The sequence below is a fragment of the Heliconius melpomene genome, chromosome 11 (genome assembly GCF_056956725.1).
Source record: "Heliconius melpomene rosina isolate 202511_hmr_F chromosome 11, ASM5695672v1, whole genome shotgun sequence".
NCBI classification, from domain to species: domain Eukaryota; kingdom Metazoa; phylum Arthropoda; class Insecta; order Lepidoptera; family Nymphalidae; genus Heliconius; species Heliconius melpomene.
In genome coordinates, this window is record NC_140399.1 from 3,216,062 (window position 1) to 3,242,279 (window position 26,218).

The following is a 26,218-nucleotide window of genomic DNA, read 5'->3' on the forward strand; positions in this document are numbered from 1 at the left end:
GAAAATATGTCAACAGAAAAGATTTTCCAATCGAAAATCAGCAATTGTCTTTAGTTTTCAAGGATAGAGAAATGGCAAGTGAGATTTCAAAAATACTCCTTTAAATCCATTGTGCCTATATAATTACAAATATAAGTAGCACATACTTACCAAAATACACTAAAAATAGGAAAGATGCATTGATCTTTTACAAAATGAATAAAATACACGATTCTTTTTATTGGAATATAAAAATACACATCCGTCTTGCGTAATGGGTGTAAGCAAATTATAGCTGTCTAATATTACCAAATTAAAAGATATTACATTTAAGGTAACTTTAGTAGAAATTTTTTAAATGCAGATTTTTTGGACCACAGAAAAGAGTCAGATACTTGTAACAGCTAGTTTATTAGAAATTATAGTAAAAAGGCTGAAGCACATTTTAGAAATGATCATTAAAAAATCAACTCAAGTATATTCTACGCTGAAAATATGTATGATTTCGATGACACGGGCGTAATAACTTAAATTACAAATTTTTGAAACTATGAACTACGAATCTGAACATTCCACAGAAGGGGACAAATGGTGGAATTTGAATTTTTTTCTTTACATTTTTTTTTTAATTTTGATGTGTAGACTATCCACATATCATAACTATGCCTACCCATAGTTAAATTTAGAATGAAAAATCATTCTATTTTCTTTTATTTGTTATAGCTATTGTAATATAACATTCATATGAGTATGAGTATGAGTATATATATTATATTTAAATGATAAATACAAAAGTCTCGACCACATATTATACCGTACGATACGGTATCATAATAATTATGTATTCTAGTCTCCTGAATTGTCGCTCGTCGAGTCGGAGTTCAGATTATGTATCTGTGGTATATTCTCCGCAATGAGTAAATGTGTTCTGTGATTCTCCGCATTCTCCGTAATCAAAAATGGCGACATTTTGTCAAATGTAATTTGTGAATGTGATAAACTGGTACAACCAAGTTATCATCTTACGATTCAAAACTAAATTTTTCCTTACTATTTTAGTATAAGTCTAATAATCATCTGAATTATAAATAACACATAGTTGATGTTTAACAATTTATATACGTTGTGTTTAGCTTTTCAACAACGATGGATTGATTGGACTCCAGAATAACTTGACAGGTACATTCTAATTATTATCCTTTTCGTTGTAATTCCTATAGGTAGTTTATATTTTATGAACAACGAATAACAATATTTATAAAGTGAAACTGAGATAACTGAAATTTCATTATTTGGGCAACTAAGTACCTATTTATAAACGCAACGTTGACAACAGGAATCGTGTTGTTTCATCTTTACCGGGTTATTTACACATTAAAATAAATAATAATGCCATAAATAATATTTCTAGTGAGTGTTTATTTAGATGTTTGTTGTGGAGGTGAGTACTTACCATTTATAAATCTGCATATCCCATAACAAAATGTCCCACTTAATTAAAGGAAAAATATTTCTTACCGTGTATGCTAATTATAAAAATTAAAACTATTATTTATGTATAACAAATGTAAAAGTTATATGTGTAATGATTTTTTAATGTTAATCCTAATAGCTGTTGTTTAATTTTTTTAATAGAAAATATAAGAAAATTTCAGCTTGTAAATACCAGTATAAAACAGAATCTAGTGAATAACATACTTATATTAATAAATAATTAAAATTCTCCAATTAGAAAATATAACTTTTTAAAATGCCTATGTGCATTTTGTTATAGTGACCATATTATTGATGCATGTACTGTGTAAGTATTTCATTTGAAGTTGTTATGTAAGTATGAACTAACATTTTTTATAATTTTTATATTACTTTACGAAGCAATCTATTACAATGATTTATTTTACAGTGCAACAGATAGAAGAATCAAAAGAAAAAATAAGATATTTTAAGAGTGATAATAGCTTATGATCAAAAAATTGATCATAAGCGAAGTGCTTAGTGCGTAAAATGGAACTACCAGATTGCCCTCCCGGTGCGGAGGGCTATCAAGATACTGTTATCGAAGTCCCAAGGAAAGCAGAACAAGAAGTTACTAATTGCACTAAGGTAAGATTATTTTTCACTATTTTCCAATTTTGATGTAGTTTAAATACATACATAATACAATAAAATTAATTATATTAAATTATATTATTACTGTAATAAATTTATTACTTTACTCTTGTGCTATGAAATGAGTTTATATTAAGCTCTTATTGGATTTTGGCTATTAATTTTAAATAATTAATTATTTATATAAAATGGAATAATAAGGTAAGTTAAGAAAAATATTAAGAAACCTAGTGACATATTCCACCTACCAGTGTAAAAAAAAAATTATAAGTATATACAAATAAGGATTACATTTCTTCAGCAGTTCTTGTTGAATTTCATGTAATTTTTTATTAAAATATGCACTGCATTTTAGGTATTTATAAATGTTAATGTATTATTTATCCCATTTGTATTTAAGAATTATATAAAAACAAAACAAAAAAAGCACCATAAAAATATATATGAAACGAACTCCGGTTTAAAAATGATAAAGAGATTTCATTTTTGCTATATAACTGCAGAGATTAAAAAGAGTGTTTTAGTGTTAATAATACAACTTTGTATATTGAACCCAGTTTTTTTTTTTTCATTTTATTAATTATATTCTGAATTTTTCATGATATATTTGAAGAACTTGTTTTTACTTATTATGAATATTTTTTTTATTTTGGTATGGTATTCCCTAGAAAAAAAAAATGGATAATTCAATACCAGTTTATTGTACATACAAATATTGCATACATATACTTTATTGCAACTTTAATAAAATTCATCATCATCATGAGGTAAGAAAATTAGATAGACAAGAAAGTTGAGAATGAAGTGTCTTGGGAATATATTCACTTTCTTATGTTTCTATGCAATGTGAGGAAGGAAGTTAAAAACAATAAAATAAACATATACATAGAATTTTGTTAACATTTTTAAAGTGTTATTCCACACTTAGAAAATAAGTATAAAAATATGATATAAATATGTTTTTCTCATGATAGGTATTGTGTGTATAGATAATAATATAATTAATATACATGATAAGGAAATTAGATATAATAATTAAATAAAAAAGGATACAGACCAAGTTCTGTAGTGGTAAATATTAATAATAAATAAAAAAAATATTCTTAGCAACAAACCAAATAGCAATCTGTACATTTTTTTAATAGATTCACTCTGTTTCGCTTTGTGCGGGATCATAGCTGATTAGGCTAAGCAGTAAGGTCCTAACCTAGTGTTAAGACACTTAGTTCCTATTAAGAACTTCCGTTTCCCACTTTCCGCCGAATTCTATAGGCATTGTTGAGTGGCGGAACTTAACGTTTTGCTACCAGAGCGAAGAAATGAAATTATTAAATATTTAATTTCCTAGAGTGGTAATCAAACGCACAACCTGTCTCGTTTATTGTCGCACGCTTGTATCCCTGCGCCACGACTAGCGTTCGTATTACTTTAATGCAGGTATCTGCATATTGAAGTTTTTAAATTAGTTTTAGATTAAGAACAACAGTCTAATACACTTGGTATGACTCAATTTATGTATGACAATGTGCGGCCTTAGATAAATTGATTATAACAATTATATCAATGAAGGAAAAAATACTTATGTATTTTGGTTATGTAGTATATAAGAATGTTATATTATAAGCGTAAAATTTCTTCGTTCGCGTGCTTTCAACCTACAGTGTGTTCTCATTTATGGATTATTGGTAAGTATACATTTAAAAGCTAAGTGTAACTAATGTTCTATTTTAAAAACGGATGTCTGTATGGTCGCCTGTTTAACTTATTTACGCGAAAAATTATTACAAACAAATAAATGTTATTTTAATCAGAAAAAAAACATTTTTTGATGTTTTCGAAAAGTGTTCATATCGATATTACTGTATTGTTGTATTTGTCGTGAATATTACTGGCAATGAATACTCAATAATACTCTTGATTTTCTTTTTAATATCAAAGCCCACTTTTGACGGATTATAGACGTATTTTATTTTAAAGAAAATTGCTTTTCAGGCCGAGCAAGAGTTTCTAGAGCATTTAAATAGTTTGAAGATCAAGACCGAGGATGGAAACTATCGGTGCATGGTGGAACGCCGCGGGCGCGACGTTTCGGGCAAGTGGATATATCTGTGCTACCCCTGTGCGGCGATGTGCAGTGGGGAGAGTGTATTGCAGGTGAATATGTTTCAGGATATGTACTTGATGGTATAACACTGTTCTTTCCACTTTCTGCCTGCTCTAGAAGACCTAACCTAAGTGCTAAGACACTCTGTTCTGAATTCAAAAGTGTTGAAATTCAACGCCGGGCTTTTGTCTTGGTGCCAGAGCGAAGAAATGAAAATAATAATTCATTCCCTCGAATGGGGATCGAACCTACAACCATCGCGTTATAGTCACACCCTTGTGTCTCTTCGCCACGACGGGCTGTAGTAGGAATATAATTTAAATATAAACGTAAGCTATGTGGTATAGGATAAGTATCGCACAATACCGCGTATATAGTTCTTCCACAAGTCACTTTCCACAATAGTGTCAAGTTTATGACACTAATGTAACTAACTATTGATCATTTATCAATAAATAACTATTACAGACTCATATATCTGGCAAGAAACATAAGAACAAACTCAGCATGAAATTAATATGGCCTACAAATATCTTTGATACCCACCCTTATGTGCAAAATGAGAGAGGAAATGTCAAGAGTGCAGGTAATATATTTCAAAAACTGAAGCAAAACACTTTTCTTATTTTGAAAAATTTATTTTTTATATTATTCAACACAACTTAAATGTTATAACAGCTACAGATAAAGTCCTGCAGAAAATGGCGGAAGAAGTTGAAAATTTTAAAAGGGATGGTTCAGTGTTGGATTGGAAATATGAGAAGTATCGAGGGATACCATGTCATATCCAGGAAATTCTGGATAACGTAAAGTAAGCAATATATTTTTGTTATAATTTTTTGTTCTTTTTTATTAGCTTCACACTTTATCTCGCACGTAGCAGGATAGGCAAAGGCAGGCTGGGAACCTAGTATTAAGACACGTTTCCCCCTTTTTGCGCTGAATTCTTGGTGTATTGCGTGATGATTGGCGGAACTGAACACCATGGTTTGCATCGTTACCAGGGTGAAGAAATGATAATACTAAATAAAGCATTCGAACCCACAACCTGTCACGTGTACAGTCGCACGCCCCTGCACCATGACTGGCCTGAAAATTAATATCAAATTTTGGTAATATTTAACGAAATAGATATGTAACTTTAAAAGTAAAATACAGTGGTTTTTAAAGGTGTTTAATTTTTTTTCTGTATTGCAAATTTGTATAGTTCTCGTTTTAACAAAAGAGTCTATTAGAGTCTAAATTATACACATTTTTAGATTTGCAACATTTGTAATTTATAAGCTTAATCATTATGTTTTTATATCGTCTCCAGAGCACCCCTTATCGGCGTCGAATATTTGATCGAACATCCACCTGAGGAAGCACACTATGAGCCTTCATACATATGCGTTTTGTGCATTAAACTTGGACATCCTCGGACTATAGTAAATCATTTAACCTGTTTCTGGCATCGATTTAATTATCTTGTAAGTTTTTTGTTGTATTTTTGTGTGTATTTTTTGGAATATGTATGTTTTCTATATTTTTTATTTAAATATGTGAACAGAAATCTATGGCATGTCTAAACTTGCAACCTATGACATCAAGAAAATGCTACGAAACAGTATTGATTGATATGTATATAAGAGAACATTGTGGTATGAATATATTTGAGTAGGCGCGAAGATTGTAGGTTCAATTACTACTTAAAGGAATAAATATTTATATTACGTGTATCTTAATGATAATATTAGGGTTTTTTTCTAATATTGTTAACTGTGTAATATTTGTTAACGATATAAAATATAACAATAAAATCTTTTACTGTATTCATTTATGATTACTTTTGTCCATATCCTCACTTGTCCCTAGTTGCGCCACTTCAGCAAAGCCACAGGCTTACTGACCCCCTACCGCAACCAGGCCAAGTACCGCGAGGGCGTCGCCGTCGTCGTGAACCGGCTCGCCGCCCGTATCCAGGACAAGTACGGCCGGATGAAGCCCGTCAATATGGATAAGGAGGAATATGAGAGGGATAAGTGAGTTATATTTACTCATTATTAGGGCTTTTAAGTGGTTTCACTTAGTGTGACGTCATGTTTTGCAATTTCGTTACAAAATTGCTTAATACTATATTTTGAAAAGTGATGTCCTCAAATTTATGACCTCTTTGCACCACTTAGAGGAGGAGGATCCCTATTGTATAGGGATAAGTAAGCTATATTTATAATTGAGGCCACTAATTGCACAGGAGCAAAAAGTGTTTTTGTAAACACAACTAGTTATAGGTTCGGTCTGGTGTCGAAGCAAAGCGCAGCGTAGAATCCCGCCACACAACATGCAATGCCTCCAGAATTCAACTGAATGTTGAAAACTAAGTGTTTTCATACTAGGTTTCCTCTGTATACCCTGTCGTATGCGGGATACAGCGTGAAGATGATAAAAGCTATATCTATGTATTATTGTCTGCCGTCTGGCCATCGTGGCCGCCGTGGCACAGCGCCTGTGACGGTTGTGGGTTCGATCCCCACTCGAGGAAGTGAAATATTTATTTACGTTTTTGTTTCCCATTTCTTCGCTCTGGTGTCGAGGCAAAGCGCGGCGTTGAGTTCTGCCGCTCAACACGCAATGCTTCCAGAATTCGGCAGAAAGTGGGCAAAAGAGTGTCTTAACACTAGGTTCCCTCTGCCTACCCTACTTTGTGCAGGATACAACGTCAAGCTGAAAAAAAAAATTGTTTTGTATAACTAATTGTAAATAACACCGTATATCACGTATGATTATTGTTTAAACAAAAAATGTACTGTAGCTATGACATGAAAATCCTAAATATATTTCTGTTACTTATGTTTAATTTAGCAGTTTAATAAAACTTGTTTAAATAAAAAAATATTTATATCATCATCTGTTTCATACAATACATAATCGAGTTGATAAAATAATGTTATAAATGAATCCTATTTTTTAAATTATAATTAATGAGGTTTTATATATTTAATATTTTACAGAGATCAGATACATCAGTGGATCTTTAGAGGACGGCATTATGCTGAAACTGATAAATGCACTTTTGAAGAGGTTGTCGACGCCGACTTAATTACGTCTTTAGGTAAATAATATACTGAGTGGAAGCGTCTGCGCTCCTTTTACAGGAACAGCATATAGGGTAAAATATTTCAAACCCATACCTAAAGAAATTAATCAAGATACCTCAACAGTTTAGCTGTAGACGTAGGATTTTTTTCTTTCATTTCTCGATGTTTATCCATACTATATTTCTTGTGACGCAGTTACGAATAGATACCAATAACGTAAACACTTGTCTTACTACTACAAAAATACTACTAAAGATTAAATAACTTTGAAGTTGGCCGCCAACCTTTACCTACGATTCGATTTCGGAATGAGACGTGTGCAGCGGTGTCCCTTTGATAAGTTTATGCTGCGTGCGTCGTTCTTGACAAATGGCGTTTTATTGTAGAAGATATTTTTATTATTTACTTTGTTTGTAAAAATGGCTTATTATTTTTTTTCAAAATCTCTTTTGTTTGTAAAAATGGCTTATTAATTTTTTTCAAAATCTCTTTTGTTGTAATTGTATTAGGCTTTTACAGAGTAGTTAAAACTGTGGTTTCATTTGAAAATAAAACAAATAAAAACACTTTGTATAAAATAAAATATTGACTCACTCTATTCCCATCTCAAATAAAGCTATTTTTTTCTAGCGAGATTTTTTGTATTGAATAGATTTCTTTTTCAAACTAATAGCTTACAAAGTTTAAATCTATACTATTAGGCATTCACAGTACTTATTTTGAATTGTGAATTATGAATATTTAATTATATTAATATCTCCGATCTGAAAGACCAAGCGCGGCGTTGAGTTACGCCGCTAAGCACGCAATATCTCGGAAATTGGTGGTAGATAAGGAACGGAGTGTCTTAACACTAGCTTTACTCTGCCTACCCTGCTATGTGGGAAAAAGTATGTGCCTGTAAAAAATATATTATTCAGAAAAGATTTAAGATAAATGCGTTTCGTGGATATTAAAAGTATTTTCCTATTTTCAGATTCAACCAAGAGTCGTCCAAGGTATGGATTTAATAATTAAATGTTTTATGTGTTATTTAACGAGAAATAAAAAAGTAACAGATTGTTGGAAGTAATAAGACCATGTATTTTTTCATAAGTACATGTTTATAAATATTTTTTGTCATGTTTATCCTCTTCTATTTTAATTATTCCAAATATTATAAAAATCTAATTCTGAAAATATGACGGTGAATTATGTTTAATTAAATTATATTTTGATTTCTAGAATAAACCATGATCCTTCTCCGCCCGTTGTTGCGGCACCTTCTAAACCAATACCTAACTATGTAAGTTGTTTAGTATTTAATACATATTTTGACTTTTCTTGTTATTACCTATAGCTGAATAAAAGTGTAATAAAATGATTCTTGTGGATTTGAACTTATCTAAAATAACTTTTATCGTCTAAGGCAACTATCGAATTCACAATCATTGCGTTTACAGTCTGAAGCTGTCCTTTTATGAATATATTAATTATTTATATTAAAAATAATTTGGAAATATTTTTACTTTCACGCTGTATCCCGCATATAGCAAGAGGAGACCTAGTGTTAAGACACTCTTGTTCGAGGATTGACCACTTTCCATGGAATTTTCGAGGCATTGCGTGTTGAGTGGTGAAACTTATGGCCGCGGTTAGCTTCGACACCAGAGCGAAGAAACAAAATAATAAATATTAAATTCACTGCCCCGGTGAAATAAACTAATAAAATATTAAATTCACTACTTCGGTTTAACCAAATGATGTACAACCACGCGCTAGTGCCACTGCGCCACGACTGCTTTCATTTGATTATATAATATTATTTATTTGCTTCATTAGCGACAAAGACGCGGCATCAAACGAAGCTCCATGGACTCATTGTCGGACGTCAGCGACGATTATGAAGTGCGCGTCGTTCAAGCGAAGTCGAACAAGTTAGTATGTTATAATGTCGATTTATACGTCGCTTGTCTATTAAAATGGAGAAAGAAAAATTGATAATCTGCACAAAATGGAAAGGCAATAATAACAAGTAAAGTTTTTTAGACTGTTTAGGAATATAAAAAATATAAATTATCAATATAATCAGGACTACGAATGCGGAACAACTGCCACTATGATTATATAATAATTAAATTGTACTTTTTGTATTGTAAAGAGCAATAATGAAGTTTGTCGCCGGTGATAGCCTTAACATTTGGTTATTTGAAAGTTCTTGCCAAACTATTTCTATAAATAATATTTAAGTTGAATTAATGATCTCACAAGATGTGTGGTAAATTTAACGTTTCTATGTTATAAAGAATTGTGTATGCACAATGCATTCTCCGTCAGTCAGTTAAACAGAAAATGTCCTGTTGCTTTGTTAATTTCTAGTGTATTCACTCACTTTATCTCACCATTAACTCACTATATGGGGTAAAATAATTTACACATTTTTTATTACAGAGGTGAAGATACGAAGCGTAAAGAGCTACATCCTGAAAGACGGCGTGCGAGTCCGAGCCGTACACATTTGCCTATTCGGACCGGCCCTTCTAGGTCGCAGGAAAATGTAAAAAAAAACAAATATATATATATAATATAAGAAACACGCGAGTAGGTGTTAAAAATAATCGAGTAGAACCTCCGACCACGTCCTGGTCTTTGGTTTCATAGGCGAACGCATAACACATACTTTGAACAAATATTTTAATATAAATAACTAAATGAAATAAGTAAATAAATCTAAAATAAATAAACTAAATAATAACTGAAAGCACTAAATGATGTGAACTCTTTAAATGATGTGAAGCTTGGAGCAGTGCCGGCTAAAAGTAGGCTGAAAGCGGCCTCTTTGCGTTATAACAACACTCACCTTTCATTGCTTCAGCCCAGGTCAAGGTTAAAGCTTAAGGTCAAAGTTTAAAGGTTATGGTCAAGGCTACAAATAGATCTTAACCACATTCGTAATTAAAATAATAATTGATTAAATTAACAATCAATCATCCGAATAGTCCAGGTTATGTGGCAGAGCACGAGTAGCGCATCTGACCACACCAGAGCCCCCTATTATACCTAAAATTGTAATTTTTCATTTAACAGCAAGTTCGTGCACCAAACTACGATTATAAAGTAAAATTAGCACAAGAACAACGACAGTCGGCGGAAAACCTAGCACTGAAGGCGCTCGCATATCATGAGAAAAATCCAGAAAAACATCCTCTTTACCCAGAAGAATGGAGAAAGTTCTGGAACAGACGTTACAAGGAGATACAGGCTGGTTAGTTGACGTTTTCAGTATTTTGTATTTATCGTATTTTCATTTCGTTATTCTACATTAATGATTGATTTTTTGTATTTTAAAAAAGTATATTAATTTGAATATACTGGGCCTCTAACCTCAGTCTCATGGCGTTCTTCAAGTAACGCCGTAATGTTTGTTTTAATTTATACTGTACTAGCGGCCCGCCCGCGCGTATACGAACTAAAAATTCAAAATTTAACATTACAGAAGGCAAAGACGCGTCCAAGCACGACTTCAAACCGGAGTGGATAGTGTTCTGGACGACCCGCATGAAGGAGCTGCACGAGCAAGAGCTGCGCGCGACCGTGTCCGAGATATACCGGCGCTTGCGCCTCACGCCGCCCCCACCCACTGATAGGTGAGATTGGTAAACTTAGATATAGCGGCTAGGAGAGGCCTGTTGTGGCGCAGGGGCACAAAGTGTGACTGTAAACGCGACTTGTGGGTTCGCTCCCCATTTGAGGAAATGAAATATTTATTTAAATTGATATTTCCATTTCTTCGCTCTGATGCCGAGGCAAAGCGGCGTTGAGTTCCGCTACTCAACACGCAATGCCTTCAGAATTCCGCAGAAAATGAGAGATGAAGTGTCTTGACTTGAAAGCAGGGTTACTGGGTTCGGGATACAGCGTAAAACAAAAAAAAAGTATATTAAATGATAGTTATATTATTTTTATATATTTACACAAGCACCATGATACGAATGTTACCAGGAGGTCCCCAGAGCGGCGGCGGTCAGCGGACAGGCGCCGCTCGCCACGCCGCCGGTCGCCGCGCCGCGCCTCGCCCGCCTCCAGGAGACCTGACCCGACGAATCGGTTAGCTAACGTATATTACATTAAAAAATATATGGTTATACTCGCTCTCTTAGAAACTTTTAGTTCAAAAGTAAGGTAAATAAATATTGCATTAATTACTTTGGTGTAATTTATTGTACCTACGGTCAGAGTTACCACAAGCATTTGTCATAAGTTATGTTATTTCCATTTGACCATGTGGGCGAAACTACGGGTAAAAACTAGTTACAGTATATATTTAAAATCAATTACTAAAAAAGATCATAGTAGAGAAAGAACACTTAAAAAGCACGACTACTCCCAGAAGGATATATGAAGAATTTCATGACAGTGTAATTAATTTTTTTTTTTTCATTTACCTACTGTGGTAAAATTCACTGTTTTTCGTCACAGCATGTAATCTATCGCAATGTATAGTAAAAGAAGAAGACGAAAGTATTCTAAAACTGCTTTTGGTGAATAATTATAAAAATTGTCAACCAGCTCAATAGACCGGCGGTCGCCGCCGCGCCGCTCGCCAGCCCGCCGCACGTCTCCACGGCGCACGTCCCCTAGACGCGCGTCTCCCAGACGCCTGAGTCCCAGACGCGTGTCTCCTCGACGTCGTTCACCGCTGCGGCATCTGCGCACGCGCTCGCGCAGTCCTGTACACAAGTATGATGTATTCCTTGTAGTTATCTTCTTTTGTATGACTACAAATTACTAATTGTTAAGTTAAAATATACTTTTTTTAATAATTTTATGTTATTTATTAGTTAAAGAAAAATATTTTGTAATTGCAACGACATAAATTATTTATTTTTATTTTTGTGCAATGTATTTCTTTTTTTATTAATTAGCCTACATTGAAGAAATATGCATGAAGCTAACGAAAAAACAGATATATTTATGTTACTTAAGTATTCTTCGTTGTTAATATTTATAGAGGATAATTATGATTTAAGGCCGAAGTAAGTAATCGTGCCACTGTAAACGAGTTCATTTTATAGCTCTGATAACGAGGCAAAGTCCTGCATTGTGTCATTCAACACGCAATGTCACGAGAATTCGGCAGAAAGTGGGGAATGGAGTGCCTTATCACTAGGTTCCCAGATGCGGAATATAAGTTGAAGCTAAATATCATTTAAATAATGTGATTACAATGTCGTAAGACATTATTAAATATAATATAATTAATATACATTATTAAATATATAATTAACAGTGACATCAGACCGAGCAAGTTAACACACAGTCCAGTCCGACGAGAGGCGGCGAAGCACACAGCAAGCCCGCATACTACGTTCCCCGATACCGTGCTCATATCTGACGAGGAATTTAAACCGTACGTTTTTTCCTTATAAGAGAACTGCAATAAGATTTCCACCGAAGACACTATGTGTCTTCTTAAATTGAATAAAGCATAAACAAAAAAGATTACTATAGACTACTATAGAGATCAACACAAAATAATTGCATGTAAAAAATATTAAAAACGTTGCTAACTTGAGATATTTAAGTATAAAATGTTTTTAAAATTCATTATTCAAAATCCCATTCCAACTCTGCAACGCATATACAACGTTTTACCAGAACCTCCCAAAGTGTATGGACGCGTTTTTTAATGTATTCGTTTCCTATATTACAGAATTCATTTTCAATTCTTTTCCTTTTTTTTGAGGCCAGTTGTGGCGCAGGGGCACAAGTGTGCGACCTGTACACGCGACAGGTTGTGGGTTCGAGTCCTAATGAAACATTTAATATTTTTATTTTTCGCCTCTGATAACGAGGCAAAGCGCGGCTATGACTTGCGCCACACTACATGCAATGCCTCCGGAATTCAGCGGACAGTGAGGAACAGAAGTGTTTTAATGGGAACGGGGTGTCCTAACACTAGGTTCCCAGGTTTCTCTGCCTACCCTGATGCGTGAAGCTTAAAAGTTTTATCAATTTTAAGTCTATAGAAGAGCAGCAATAGTAATGTGCAATATTTAAATTTAAACTTTTATAAATATGTTAGTTCATATTAACATTTACATAAACGAATTTTGTAACTAGTGATGAGAGTCTATCATCGTGGAACTCGGCGGACTCCATAGCATCCTTGCCGGACATGAAGTCGCCTCGTAGAGGTAGGTCTCGTACGGGCAGCACGGCCCCCCGACGCGGTGACGGCTACCGCGGTCATGACCGTGACCGCGAACGCGGTCATGATCGTGATCGTATCGCGGCGCCGCAAGACTTCGGTGCGGCAGAAAATGTTGTGGCAACGTTGAGGCTTCTTGTAGCCTTGGAGGATTACTTGGGCAGCTTGGGACCGAAGATTGTGGATTTGCTTGCAGAAGCCCTCAAAATGGAAAAGGTAAAATTAATAATTTAAATACAGAATTATTTATGTATTGCATAAATTATTTTGAATTCAGTCGTAACGTAGCGGCCGTATATGTGTAAATGCAAATGTCGGTTTGATTCCAAAGACTTAATAATTAAGAACAGAAAGTGCGACGCTTACGTGAAAGTGATACGCAATATGTCGAAAATTTGACAATTTGGAAACAGGGAACATGGTCTTGGCGTTAAGTTGTCAGTCTACCCTGATAAAAATATATATGCTTTTGTGACTATTGTTATCATATAGGTAGTCATATAACACTAATTAAACAAATTGTATTTTTTTAATATTTTATTATTTTATTTAAAGTGCAAATACAAAACAAAGTTAATCTGTTACAGGATACAGCAAACTCATCAGAGGAGCTGCTGGAAACAGAAGCAGCAGTTGTGTTGATAGAGACCGCCAAGGAGAAGTTGAAGGGCGCGGTGCAGGCGGGGCTGGTGACGGGCAGCGCGGCCCATGCGGTGCGCACGGCGGTGGTGAGGACCGCCTCCACACTGCACGAGGCTGACACGAGGATGAAGAAACGAAAGGTTACAATATCACTAAAAGTTTTCATCATCATCGATAACAGCATATCTTCGTTTCTTGCAGAATATCTTTTCCATCAATTTTAAATCACTTTATTATAAGAATATTTTACTATAGTGATGCAATGTTTAGGTTCAATTTGTAATGGAAATTTACTAGCTAGAGATTATTTACACGCAATCTCCAGGATGTGTTTAATAATTATTGTAAAATGTGACCAGACCACTGCCACTTCAGCTTTCTAGTTTTTGCTATTATAATGACTTCGGGTCTCTGTCAGATAGCCTTATTTAATTTTTTGTTTGATTGTTGCAATCTTACACAGTACTTATAATAAATATAGAAAATATAAAAATATCAGTATAAAGTATTTTGTTCGATAAAAAATGCTACAGAAGATCAGTTTTATTTAATTGGCTGACAACTCAGTTTTCAATTATAGATTGTTTTCTAAATGATATTGTTATTAGCACCACCGGGCGCTTGTGCCTTGTAGTAAAATTTTACAAAATTATTTTCCTGATTTTGGTACATAATATTTTGTATTACAATAAATAAAAGTTCTTATGTTACATTTCAGGCGCAATCAACCACAAGCGGTTCAATTCTCGGTGCAAATACAAGTAAAGCGGCCAGCAGCAGCGTGCCGGTGGCCGGTGTAGGCGCGGTCGACCGCGAGCAGATAGCGCAGCAGATGGCCGCCGCGCTCATAGCGCAGGGCAAGACCGACGTGTCCGCGGAGGAGCTGGCGCAGCTGGTGGACGCTGTGGCGAGTTGTGATTCTTGTTTTTGTTACTGTGATTGTTGTTGTTGTTTATCTGATCTCTGTTGCTTTTTTTGATATCTCGAATTTGGTGTAACAAAGCGGTAATCTCGAATTTGGGGTAACAAAATGAGTGTGTTTTTGAGTCTTTACTCTGCTATATGTTAAGCTGAAAATAAAAAGATTTATTATATTGTATTATGTGATATAATCACATGCTGATATAATTTGTATTTTGAAAGATTTTCATTCAAATATTTTTGTTAATTAGGTCGGTATGGCTGAAGCCAAAAAGAGAGAGGAAGAATCAAAAAAGAAATCAGCAGAACATGCCGCCATCGGGCACAACGCGCGCCTCTCCGGCACCACGTCCGCGCTGCAGATGCTACAGTCGGCATATGATGATAAGAAGTGAGTCGGAGTTTACCTTTAAATAGTCCAGTTATAGACGAGACCCTCCAATTACGTCACATTTTTTCAAAATGTAACATATAAACAGTACCTACAATAAAATGTCATTGAAAATATGTGATGGCACACTAGTTCACAAACACTAGTTGTGACAAGAATGGGTGAAGAGTAAAAAAATCATGAAATTAGTGTAATATAATTTATGGCATGATCACATACCACAGTATGCATAGTATGTGATCAAGAAAAGTCCAAAGAAGTGAAATAATTTCCTACATATTTTCTTAATATATATTTTTTTATTCCAGTAAAATAGAAAAAGAGGATGCGCCAGATGCAATGGATGGTTTGTCTGATTCTGACTTAGAAACATTACTAAAGAATTTCAACGAACTATCGGCTGAAGAACAACACAGTCTTATCGCTTATTTGAAAAAGTTGGAAGCCCGCGAACCATTACGAGTGGAGAGATTACGGCAGTATGTCAGTGCAGCAGCTACGGCCGCGCCTTCAGAGGAGACTTCTAAGCCTATAATTGACAAAGCACCAGTAACTATAGAAAGTGATGACGATGATTACACGGTGGAAGATGTATTCAAATCTGCTACCCAAAAAGTTAAGGAAGACCAAATTCGACAAGAAATGGAAATAGTAAAAAAATCTTTGGAAGAATTGAAAGAAGCTCCCAAAGTAACTGAAACAGTTGAGACTCCCAAAACAGAAGCACCGAAAGATGTTATTTCGGCAACTGACTTACTAGCGTTAGTTCAGGCGTCTCTACAGTCGACGCCTGCGCCCACGCCGGCGCAGACTTCTCAAACGGCACACGCGTCAGATGTAGTGACCAGCAGTGTCCAGCCCAGATCATTCGGAGACCTACCTGAGGCACCGATGACTGATAGTGCAAAACAACTCAATACCAACATTTCTTTAGATTTCAACAATCCAATTATGAATCTGACAGGATTTATGCGAAATAACCAAAACTTTGGAGGTAACCAAAGTGAAAATCAAAATGCACCAGCTTGGGAGCAAAGACAGAATACAGATTTCAGAGGACCAATACATTCGCAACATAATAATACTATGGTTAATCAAATTGTTCAAGGACCACAAGACAATTACAATCCGGGTCCTATGAACTTTAACAATCAAGGACCACTTCGCGCTTCTCAGGATAACTACAATATTGGGCCGAGAGGTCAACAGGATAGTTTTCAAAGTCAGAACCAAAATGTTAGGGGAATCCAAGATAATTATAACGAAATGCATAAAGTACCTCAAGATGGATATCATCAAGGAAATAGGGAAATGTATGATCAAGACTCTCAAGGTTCACAGGGCAGTTACAACCAAGGCGTACAAGGCCCTCAAAGTAACAATAATTTTAATCAACGCACTCAGCCAAACAACTTTAACCAAAATCAACAGCAACAGAATTTTAATTCAGGAATCAGAGGACAAGATAATTATAACCAAGGACCAGACATTTATAATCAAGGACAAAGAGGACCTCAAAATAATTACAATGCAGGACAGAGACAAAACAATTACAACCAAAGGGGACAAAATTTTAATCAAAATCCAGATAATTACAGTAAACTTCCAAGTTTATTAGATGGTTTCAACCAAAACTCCAAAGGTCAAGATCAATCTTTTGGCAGTGGAAGAGAAACAAATAACACATTTAATCAAAATAGGGGTAATTTCAATAACAGAATGCCTGATAATTACAATAGTAATAGGCATGATGTTAACCAGCAACATGGTAATCAGCTTCACGGCAATCAGCAACACGGGAATCAACATGGTAATCAACAATATGGAAACCAGCAACAAGGTAACCAAAAATTTGGAAATTATGAACAAAATAATTTCAGAGGACGAGGTAGAGGTTTCGGAGGTCAAAGGGGACGTGGCCGTGGGTATTACTAGGATGATACTAATAAAATGAATTCCCAAATAGTTCATAGCTAGCAACATGTCTCCTTTATTTTATATATATTCGGAACAATTCCGTTATTAATATACAAGATTTTAAATAAACGTGTTTTATTTCAAAAATTGGTTTATTAAAATATTTACATTGTAATCATATATATATACACGATCTATTCTTAGAAAGTTCTCATTTCCATTAATGCATCAATGTGTTCAGTCTCTGGCAGAATGTCTATTTCTACAGGTTCTGCCTTCACTTGGTCCCCACTCTTCTTACTAAAATTAAAGAATCTGAACAGCTTAGACAGATTGATAATTGAATATGCAGAATGTGCCAATACCTCCTCCACCATTTCTTTTAGTTCTTGATATGCAGATACAATTTTAGGTGCAATTTTTAGTTCTGAAATAAAAATATAAGTAATAAAATTGGACTGTTAATATAAAACAATTTTAAATAGACAATTTAAAAAGAGTAACAATAAGAGGGGAAAAAAACGGAACAACTCACTTGAAGTATTATTTTTGTTGAGATCAAATAAAAATTGAAAGAAATTTATTTGCAAATATAAATCTTTCTCTGTGTATTCTCTAAACATAACTCCCTTTTCACATTGCCTACATAAGGGATAGCCACTTGCAAATGCTTGAGGCATCCTGACTGTCCTGTAACCGCATGCAGGGTCTTCACAGGAAATCCAGCCTGAATAGTATTGATTATGATACTGGCGGATTTGCAAGGTTAATTGATTCTGTATGCAAGCGAAATAGTCTATAGGTTTTATAGTACATTTTGGATTTTGACATTTTTCCAAAAACGTTACATTGTCTTTGTCCAACTTGATGAACACTTCTCTCACTCTATTCTCTGTTTTGCAGCTTTCGTTAACACACACGAATACAAATTCTTTACAGTATCTATACTTTTCTTGATCATTTTCAACTTCATATGTTTCACTGGTTGTCTGTTCCTTTTTGATCATTTGTCTATACCCAGAAGGGTCGAGGCCGAGGCAGTCGGCGACCCGCGCCGGGTCCATGCCTTCTATGGGCTCGCATATACGAGAAATAACTGGGTGTAACTGATGTGCTAAGTAATATCTAAAATCGATCTTTAGATTTTCCATACTTTTCAACTCTTCTATATGATAGGCTCTTTGTGTCGCTGAGTTAGCGGTGCCATCTTCACAAATAATGTACGGCACTATATCGCCCTTTTTAAATCGTCTACTATTTTTAGCATTTAACCTCATAGCTACTTGAACGTGGGGCTGTAGATTTTTATCTGCATACTCGTTAGGATTTTTGGTAAGCTGTTTCGTTATTGTAAGCAAAGACAACGGCATTTTGCCGTTTACTAAATCATCTTTGAGTTTATTCAAATGATTTTGAATTCTTTCTAGTCTTTCGTCAGCCGTTTGTTCAGAGAGGATTTGGCTCAATATAAACTTCCCAGCTTCAGCTGCTAATTGGGACCAATCCCGTCTAACAATATCCAGACCTTTATGTTCTTGAGTATAAACAAATTCCCCATTTTTGTTCTTACTCAACACTACAGCTGCATATTTCTTCTTTTTTAAGAGAAGTAAATATTTGAATACACCATCAATATCTAACTCAATTTGCTTATATTTTTTATTGATCTCTCTCTTAAGGTCATTGCCAATTTTAAATACATAATCATAATCTAGGCAGTTGGTATTAATCATCAAGCTGTCAGTGTCTCCGTAAACAACTTCATAGTTAAGTTTTTGGACAATTTCCTTCGTGTCCATAAGGATTTCTCTTCCTTTCATAGTGACTAGCGCCGCCAGCGGCTTCGCGTAGAATCTAGAATGAGTGAAACCTAAGCACCCATACATAGAATTGGCAGTCAGTTTTAGGGCCATCTGCCTAATGTTATATTGCATATATTGCTCAGCTGGCAGATCTGCTTTCATTAACTTTTTCACTTCTCGCCTACTTTCCACTAATTTTCTTATTTGCGTTGGGAGGACACCAAAGTCAGTGTTTGGGGCCGGGAGCACCAAGTTATTTATATCATCGTCGGACGCCGCACCAACTTTTCTTTTAATTGTTGTAAAACAAATGTTATACTCTTGAATAATACTTGGGTATAAAGAGTTAAAGTCCATGAGAAGTATTAGTTTATCATAGAAACCTTTTTTAGGGTCGAGTACTAGACCACCAGAATACGCCGCTTTCTTCTTTCCTTGCTTCTTAGAAACATTAGTATTAGCTGATTCTTCTTTATCTTCGTCATCATCAACATTTTTTTTCCCATAAGCTTTATCCGGGACAATATAATTCTTTTCTGTAAACGCATGGAGAAGTAAAAACTCATTTCTTTCCGATCGTCCTCCCATTAATGTTCTAGACATAATATTCCCCGCTATCTGTGTAATTTGTAGGGCTAACGGTACAACATTTAGTTCACACATTATTTTCAATATGTATGACGCATCTTGCATGCTTAATGTAACTAAATGTAATAAATCGTTAGTGTTCTCATAGTATCGTGGTAAATCTTCAAGGGCAACTTCAATTCGATCGCCTTCTTTCATCTTGAGAACATTTACGCATAATGTGTCTAAATCGAAGCTTCTCGCCCTTATGAGCTCCATTGCAGATAATTTTATGTCACACACTAATCTACCAAGGAAAGCATCTTTGGCGGCATATTTCTTTTGGGGGGCCACAGATCTCTTTAAACGTCCTAACCGTGACCAATTTGGAATACGTAAGTCCAGAATGTTCCCGATTAGTAAATCCTGTTGGAAACCGTGTAGGTCATGGCCTACTACTAAATCTGGGTCGAGTTTCCAGAATTGTACCATGAACAAGTTCAAAAGTTCTCTCTCAGAGTCGCATTTGGTTAATTTCGTAGCTTTATATTGTGGTAAGTGCTGCTTGAAATCTAATGGCCAGAGTTCATTGCATTTTGTCATTACTGAAAAATAAAATATACACACATATTAAATGATTATTTAAAATTATTATCTTTATATCGGTTTTGGTTACGCATATATCTTTCTTTTATATTTCCCGTCAGAAAAAAATCCGAAAACATTTTCAGTAGTCGCGTAGGGTGACTTTTATAAGTATATAAAAAAATCAGCTTCACACTGTATTCCGCACGCAGCAGGGTAGGCAGAGAGAACCTAGTGTTAAGATACTCTGTTCCCCGCTTTCTGCCGAATTCTGGAGACATTGCGTGTTAAGTGGCAGTACTCAACGCCGCGCTTTGCTTTAAAACTAGAGCGAAGAAATGTAAATATAAATTTAAATAAATATTTCATCTCCTCGAGTGGGGATGGAACCCTCAACCAGTTTTACAGTCTCACTCTGTGCCCCTGCGCCACGACTGAAGTATATAAGATAACGTTTTTATATTTTTAAAAGCAAATTTACGCCCGAACATCATCGCGGGGCAGGAGTGATTTATTATTTAATTTATTACTTAATTTATTATTCGATAATTCGATATTTATTATTCGATTCGATTTATTTCGCAAGTCAGGGGCTGTTGAGGGAAACGAGGAGCATCTGTTCAGTACTTTTTGTGTGAAAGTGGAACAAACATCCATCTTCCTAAACTTTCATATGTAAAATATTAGTAGGATCATATTTATATTGTATATGCACAATAAATCTGTAAAAAATGTATAATAATTGTTGATTTATAATAATTCTATAATATGTTTAAGCTTACCACAGAAATGTTGATGGAATGGCGGATTTGGTGGTGGCTTGTGAATAGGAAAACTGTTATGTGTGAGACAACTCAACATTAATATCTTAGTCTTATTTGTCTTTGCATCCGTCGTTGTTCTCATGTTTATCTAAAAGAAATAAAAATATTTAGCATTTAAAATGGTAAAAGACATTTTTAAAGCACAGTTGGGGGTCTCTCAATATACATTCGTTGTGGGTTACAAGCAGATTCTTAGGCATGTTTGTCTGAAGTATAGAAGATATTCTTGTTACAGTATGTTTTTATTTCCACTATCCAATAATGTTTAAAATTATATTAATATTAAGGTCCTAACTGGTGCTAATTCAGTAGTAACCTAAAAATTAGATGATCTTTTTTGTAAATATGATTCAATAACTTACAGTAGCAACTACAACAGGCGGTGGTTCTAAGTCGTTATCATTCTTAATCACATTAATGTTTTCCATTTTGTCACACACTGCTTCTAATTTACACCAAGACACTTTAGCTTGGACGTTTTCCACTTGCTTCACTTCCAACCAGCAAGGGCCTTTGATTTTTCTTTCAAGCAAAAAAGTTTCTAATGATGATGTATTTGTACCGAATATGTGTGAAAATGTAAGGTACTTCTTACCGGGTGGTGGTTGTGCGAATGAAGCCTGAGAAAGAAAAAGAAATAGTATAATGTATATAGTAAAACCCACTTTATACACTGACTATTTATAATATTTTCCGAGTTATACACTATTATGCATAAGGTTCTTTAGACATGTTTTCATATAATCCCTTGTTCAATACAATTATCATCCCGTTTAATACATGGAAGCTAAAGTATGTAATACATCACTTTCTTAAAGAAATCACTATGATCGCGTACAACCCTTAATTGAGCATGATGCGATTTTGAACATTGAAGTGCCGTGGGACACTTACTAAGCCAAAAGTCATTCAAAATTGTTTCAAGAAGAAATAATGTGCTTGACAAAGGAGAACATGTATGGTATTGCAATGTTTATTTGGATATTCTTTCTCATTGTCCTTTTTATGACAATGTGAGTGCATTTTCAAACAATTGAAGATCTTAGTAAAAATGTCAATCACCAGATTATAATGATTAAAAAACCCGTTTAAACAAACCGCCGCCTACCTCCGCCGTTGAACCACCGTAAATCTAATGGAGGAAGCTAGACTCATCGTTTTAAACCGCGACTTGTTACAGAATGGCTCGCGGGTAAAAACTGCTTCAAAATTTGTTATCATAGAACTTATACTAACGCGGTACTGTCATTATTCGACACACCATCGTAATGAGTCGTCATCGTGTTGTTATCGTGTCGTCAATTTAATTGGAGTCTGTTCTAAATGAAAATGTGTTCTTGCTTAATATGTCTCGGTTGGGTCCTCTCAAGTAATTAACTGTGCTGACAAAGCGCGGTGTTCAGTACCATCACCCAACACGCAATGTCTCCCAGTGTTCAGTTTAATTACTTAACTTAAGGATAATTAAAAAAACATCACTTACAGAATATTTCACTTCCAAATAATCACACTGAGCTGGTATATCTGGTAAATTGAAACAATAACTCTTGGTAACTTTCCTAGATTTGAACTCCTTAAGACCTAGTTCACTAGCCACTGCACTGTTGAATTCTTGGTACACATCCATCATGGTGACTTCTTGATCAGTAGGCTCTTGTGTTATGGGGTCTAATTTCTATAAAATATAATTGGCTTGGTTAGGAATATAACAGGTTTGAGACTTCAAATACTGTTAAGTCTAATATTAACTAATTTTTTTTTTTCTCTGTTCATCTGCGATCAGTCCCAAACTATAACCAGATCTGTTCATTTTAAGTTTGTTGGCGTTTCGAGGAACCTCCCCAGCGGGAAGCTCTACTCATCTTTTACCATCTTTCATCCAGTGTCTGAATATTGTGTCGTTTAAGGCGTTTACTATAGCTGATAGTCATCAGATTTGCTGCTTTAACTAATTGAGTAATTTTTATTATTGAAATAATTATTTCCAAAGAGGCCAGTTGTGGCGCAGGGGCACAAAGTGTGACTGTATCGCAACTGGTTGTGGGTTCGATCCCCACTCGTGGAAGTGAAATATTTATTTAAAATTTATATTTTCATTTTCTTCACTCTGATCGATATCAACGATATCAATCTGGAATAGTTTAAGAGAGCTGTATATATACATAAGGATAATATTAATATTAATAAAATAGATAGATATTAATTTGATAATATTAATAAAAAAGAATGTTATTTATAATTATGTGTTAACATGAAAATAAAGGCTATATTATATTATTATTATTACATTAAATATTGTACTCACATATTCCCTTGGTAGCAAGAATATTTGCCGATTTACATTCTTCACAACCAAACAACAAGATGTGCATCCAGCTTTCTTATTAGACGGATTTACATATACTTTCCCAAATAAATAAACTACTCCTGGTTTCACAAATCTATCCTCCCATGCATCCAACCAATAAAACTTTAAAAATTTCTCTCCCTCTTTATTACTCTGTAATGGCAATGCTAGATCAGATTGAATATTTGTAGTAACTTGGTTATTTTGCTCAGACCAATTGCTGGTTAGAGGCTTCAACTCTTTCGTTTCTTTTTTCACTGGGAATATTTCAAAATTGTCATTTAAGAACTCTTCGGCTAAATCTGTTATTGTGTTTGTAGCTGGCTCTTCTTTTACTTTTTTCTCTTCCAATATGGCATCATTACTGAACTCATCGGGAAAGTCAAAATCTTGAGAAGGAAATTCCTCTATATTTTGTGTAGGAGTGTCTTCTAGTTCTTGTTTAATCTCTTTGTCTATTTTCCATTCTGGTTTCTTTTGGTTCTGGTTCTTTGGTTCTGTTGGTTTTGTTAAACCATTGGACGTCTCTGGTATGTTATTGGGTTCCTTAATATATAAAAATTCAATGTTTAGCAGAAAATATTAGAATTAATTATTAAGTTGTCTAATCCACTGAAGTTGCTGCGGCACAGGGTCAGAATCTGTGACCATCAACATGACGGCTATGGGTTTAATTCCCACTCAGAGGAATAATCATATTAATTTCATTGATTAAGTAAGTAAGACAAAATACAGTATTGATTTCTGACACTGAACATTCAACATCTTGAAAATTGGGCAGAGAATTAGGAATGAAGTGTTTTAACACTTAGTTCATCTGCCTACCCTGCTATATGTAGAATACTTTGGGAAGCTTGCTTATGCAATATAAACCTAAAATGGTTTTTAATGACATCATTAAGATTATCAATATAAGCACAGTAACATGCTTATATTTTGACAATTTTATGTTAATAACTCATTTAGTCATGTTATGTTCATCACAAAACTTCTTTTCTGTTTTTAAAATTTAGACTTACAGTAATTATTTTTGTATCATCTGTTGAATCTTCTATTAAAATAGTTGTCTTTATAGGATCTTCCTTCAAAACTGTGGGTTTTTTAACTGCTGAAGACAGGTTTTTAAAGTAGTTTTGAGCTTCTTTTTTATTTGATTCAACTACATTCACTTTATTAGGGACTAATGTTCTTGGTTTAACTGCAGAGGAGGCTGAACCATCCAAATCAGACATGATATCTGATAAAATATTGTCATCTGATATTTTTACATCCTAAAATTAAATACAGAATGGTTAATAATTTTTTTTTATATTTCAAGAAGTCCAAGCTCGATGACTTTATACAGGCTGATTGGTAGATAGATGGATGAACTGATACAAGTGATAGATAACATCATTTCCAACTATTTTTACCCCAAAAAGTATAGTCTTGAATTTTACCAATTTTGATATATGATATAAATAAACATACATTTTAAACAATTTAAAATAAAATATTTAGAAAAAATAAATTTAAAAGTAGTGGGACTCATAAAAACTGGCAAAATTTCACTTAAATAGCTTAAGTGAAATTTTATATACATACTATACATTCTTATCAGTTTGATAAATAAAAATTCTTATATGCTTGTTACAGCTTATTTATGATTGTCTTACAGTGTAATTAAAACTTTAAAAACTGTTAAAATACCTCTTTTTTCTTAGTTGGCATAGCCCCCAAGAGATTTCTTATGTTGCCCTTACCAGCTGCCTGTGGAGCTACTCGAGCTTTTCTCTTTTGTCCTCGACCAGAATCTTTATTATCACTTGCCACATAAGTATCATTAATTCCATCGTCATCATCAAATATTTCCCTACCATCTTCAACATATCCAGTCCCATCTATGACAAAATAAACATTTTTAGTAACAGGTTGTCCTAGTTTAGACAATACAACTTATTACTATTTTTTTTATATGTTTAAAATACCATCTTCAATCCAGTCGTCTTCTTGTCTTTGTAGGACTCGTTCACTGTATTCACTTTCATCCACGGTGTCGTATACATTTTCTAATTCATCTACATCGTATTTATGCTTTGTACCTTTCCCTTTTAATTGTTTTAACTTTTCAAATGCAGACATACGACCATGTTTATCAATTTTTTGCCTTTTAGCCCTTTGGTTAGCTGAAAGTCATTATCAATCATGTTAAGTAGTAAAATATTACCTTATGTTCATTTTACTAATATATTATAATCACCTATAGAATCCGCCATGATTTATAAATATTATTCAATAAACGTTTCATAAAGTTTAAATAATATTTGAAAAAAAACAAAAAATCTTGTTTGTAAAACAACACGATTTCATTTTATTTGACATTACAAAATTAGCGCGAAATAATTTTGCGTTCTGAAAATAACATAACCCTAATTAATACGTTTATAATATAAGCAAATAAATTAAAAATATATATTTTTATGAACTTGTATTATAATATAACCACTATAACCACTTTTGTTCTATATATTTATAACAGTTTTTATAATTACCATTTTTAAATTAAGTTTTTGCATTATCTAGACATATAATAAAATTGTAAATGATCACTGTTTATATTAAAAGGTATGTTGCTATTTTCACTATTGTATTTTGGCAACCCTCCGTTAACATTTAATGATAGTTTTATATAATTAAAATAATATAATTAAAATTCATAAATAAAAAAGTTATGTAAAGTATAAAATAAAGTATTGTATACGACAATATAACAACATACAGTAT

General features: G+C 34.0%; 2 protein-coding genes across 4 annotated transcripts; one reads left to right on the plus strand and one right to left on the minus strand.

Moving 5' to 3' along the window:
* The first annotated feature begins 913 nt into the window (after positions 1 to 913).
* LOC146534369 (uncharacterized protein CG7065-like) lies at positions 914 to 17,459 on the plus strand. Of its 3 annotated transcripts, none has more exons than XM_085192416.1 (22): positions 914 to 1,158; positions 1,883 to 2,082; positions 4,081 to 4,242; positions 4,661 to 4,778; positions 4,871 to 5,003; positions 5,508 to 5,661; positions 6,047 to 6,213; positions 7,183 to 7,283; positions 8,246 to 8,267; positions 8,494 to 8,554; positions 9,091 to 9,185; positions 9,700 to 9,805; positions 10,336 to 10,513; positions 10,745 to 10,895; positions 11,251 to 11,355; positions 11,818 to 11,988; positions 12,539 to 12,658; positions 13,372 to 13,675; positions 14,047 to 14,241; positions 14,820 to 15,008; positions 15,274 to 15,413; positions 15,722 to 17,459. In XM_085192416.1, exons 2-22 carry the CDS (start codon positions 1,984 to 1,986, stop codon positions 17,346 to 17,348), a joined length of 4,398 nt encoding a protein of 1,465 aa, XP_085048542.1. In that variant the 5' UTR covers positions 914 to 1,158; positions 1,883 to 1,983; the 3' UTR covers positions 17,349 to 17,459. The 3 variants fall into 3 exon arrangements, with proteins under 3 accessions (XP_085048542.1, XP_085048544.1, XP_085048543.1); XM_085192417.1 differs by lacking the exon at positions 914 to 1,158 and adding an exon at positions 1,183 to 1,420; XM_085192418.1 differs by lacking the exon at positions 1,883 to 2,082 and having other exon boundaries at positions 915 to 1,158.
* PolA1 (DNA polymerase alpha catalytic subunit) lies at positions 15,722 to 25,846 on the minus strand. The gene is made up of 10 exons (XM_085192415.1): positions 25,695 to 25,846; positions 25,423 to 25,620; positions 25,145 to 25,335; positions 24,475 to 24,726; positions 23,414 to 24,001; positions 22,592 to 22,783; positions 21,471 to 21,728; positions 21,067 to 21,196; positions 17,866 to 20,304; positions 15,722 to 17,757 (listed from the first exon to the last, which is right to left on the minus strand). Exons 1-10 carry the CDS (start codon positions 25,708 to 25,710, stop codon positions 17,531 to 17,533), a joined length of 4,491 nt encoding a protein of 1,496 aa, XP_085048541.1. The 5' UTR covers positions 25,711 to 25,846; the 3' UTR covers positions 15,722 to 17,530.
* Positions 25,847 to 26,218: the final 372 nt, after the last annotated feature.

Bases quoted from the DNA above. Each gene is read 5' to 3' on its own strand.
- LOC146534369 (XM_085192416.1), top strand. From the start codon at position 1,984: ATGGAACTACCAGATTGCCCTCCCGGTGCGGAGGGCTATCAAGATACT. The intron at 5,004-5,507 runs GTAAGCAATATA...TATCGTCTCCAG, and splicing joins GAAATTCTGGATAACGTAAA to AGCACCCCTTATCGGCGTCG. The intron at 8,268-8,493 runs GTATGGATTTAA...TTTGATTTCTAG, and splicing joins TCAACCAAGAGTCGTCCAAG to AATAAACCATGATCCTTCTC.
- PolA1 (XM_085192415.1), bottom strand. The intron at 24,727-25,144 runs GTATTTTAACAG...ATTTAATTTTAG, and splicing joins TGCCAACTAAGAAAAAAGAG to GATGTAAAAATATCAGATGA. The intron at 20,305-21,066 runs GTAAGCTTAAAC...TTTATTTTTCAG, and splicing joins ATTCCATCAACATTTCTGTG to TAATGACAAAATGCAATGAA.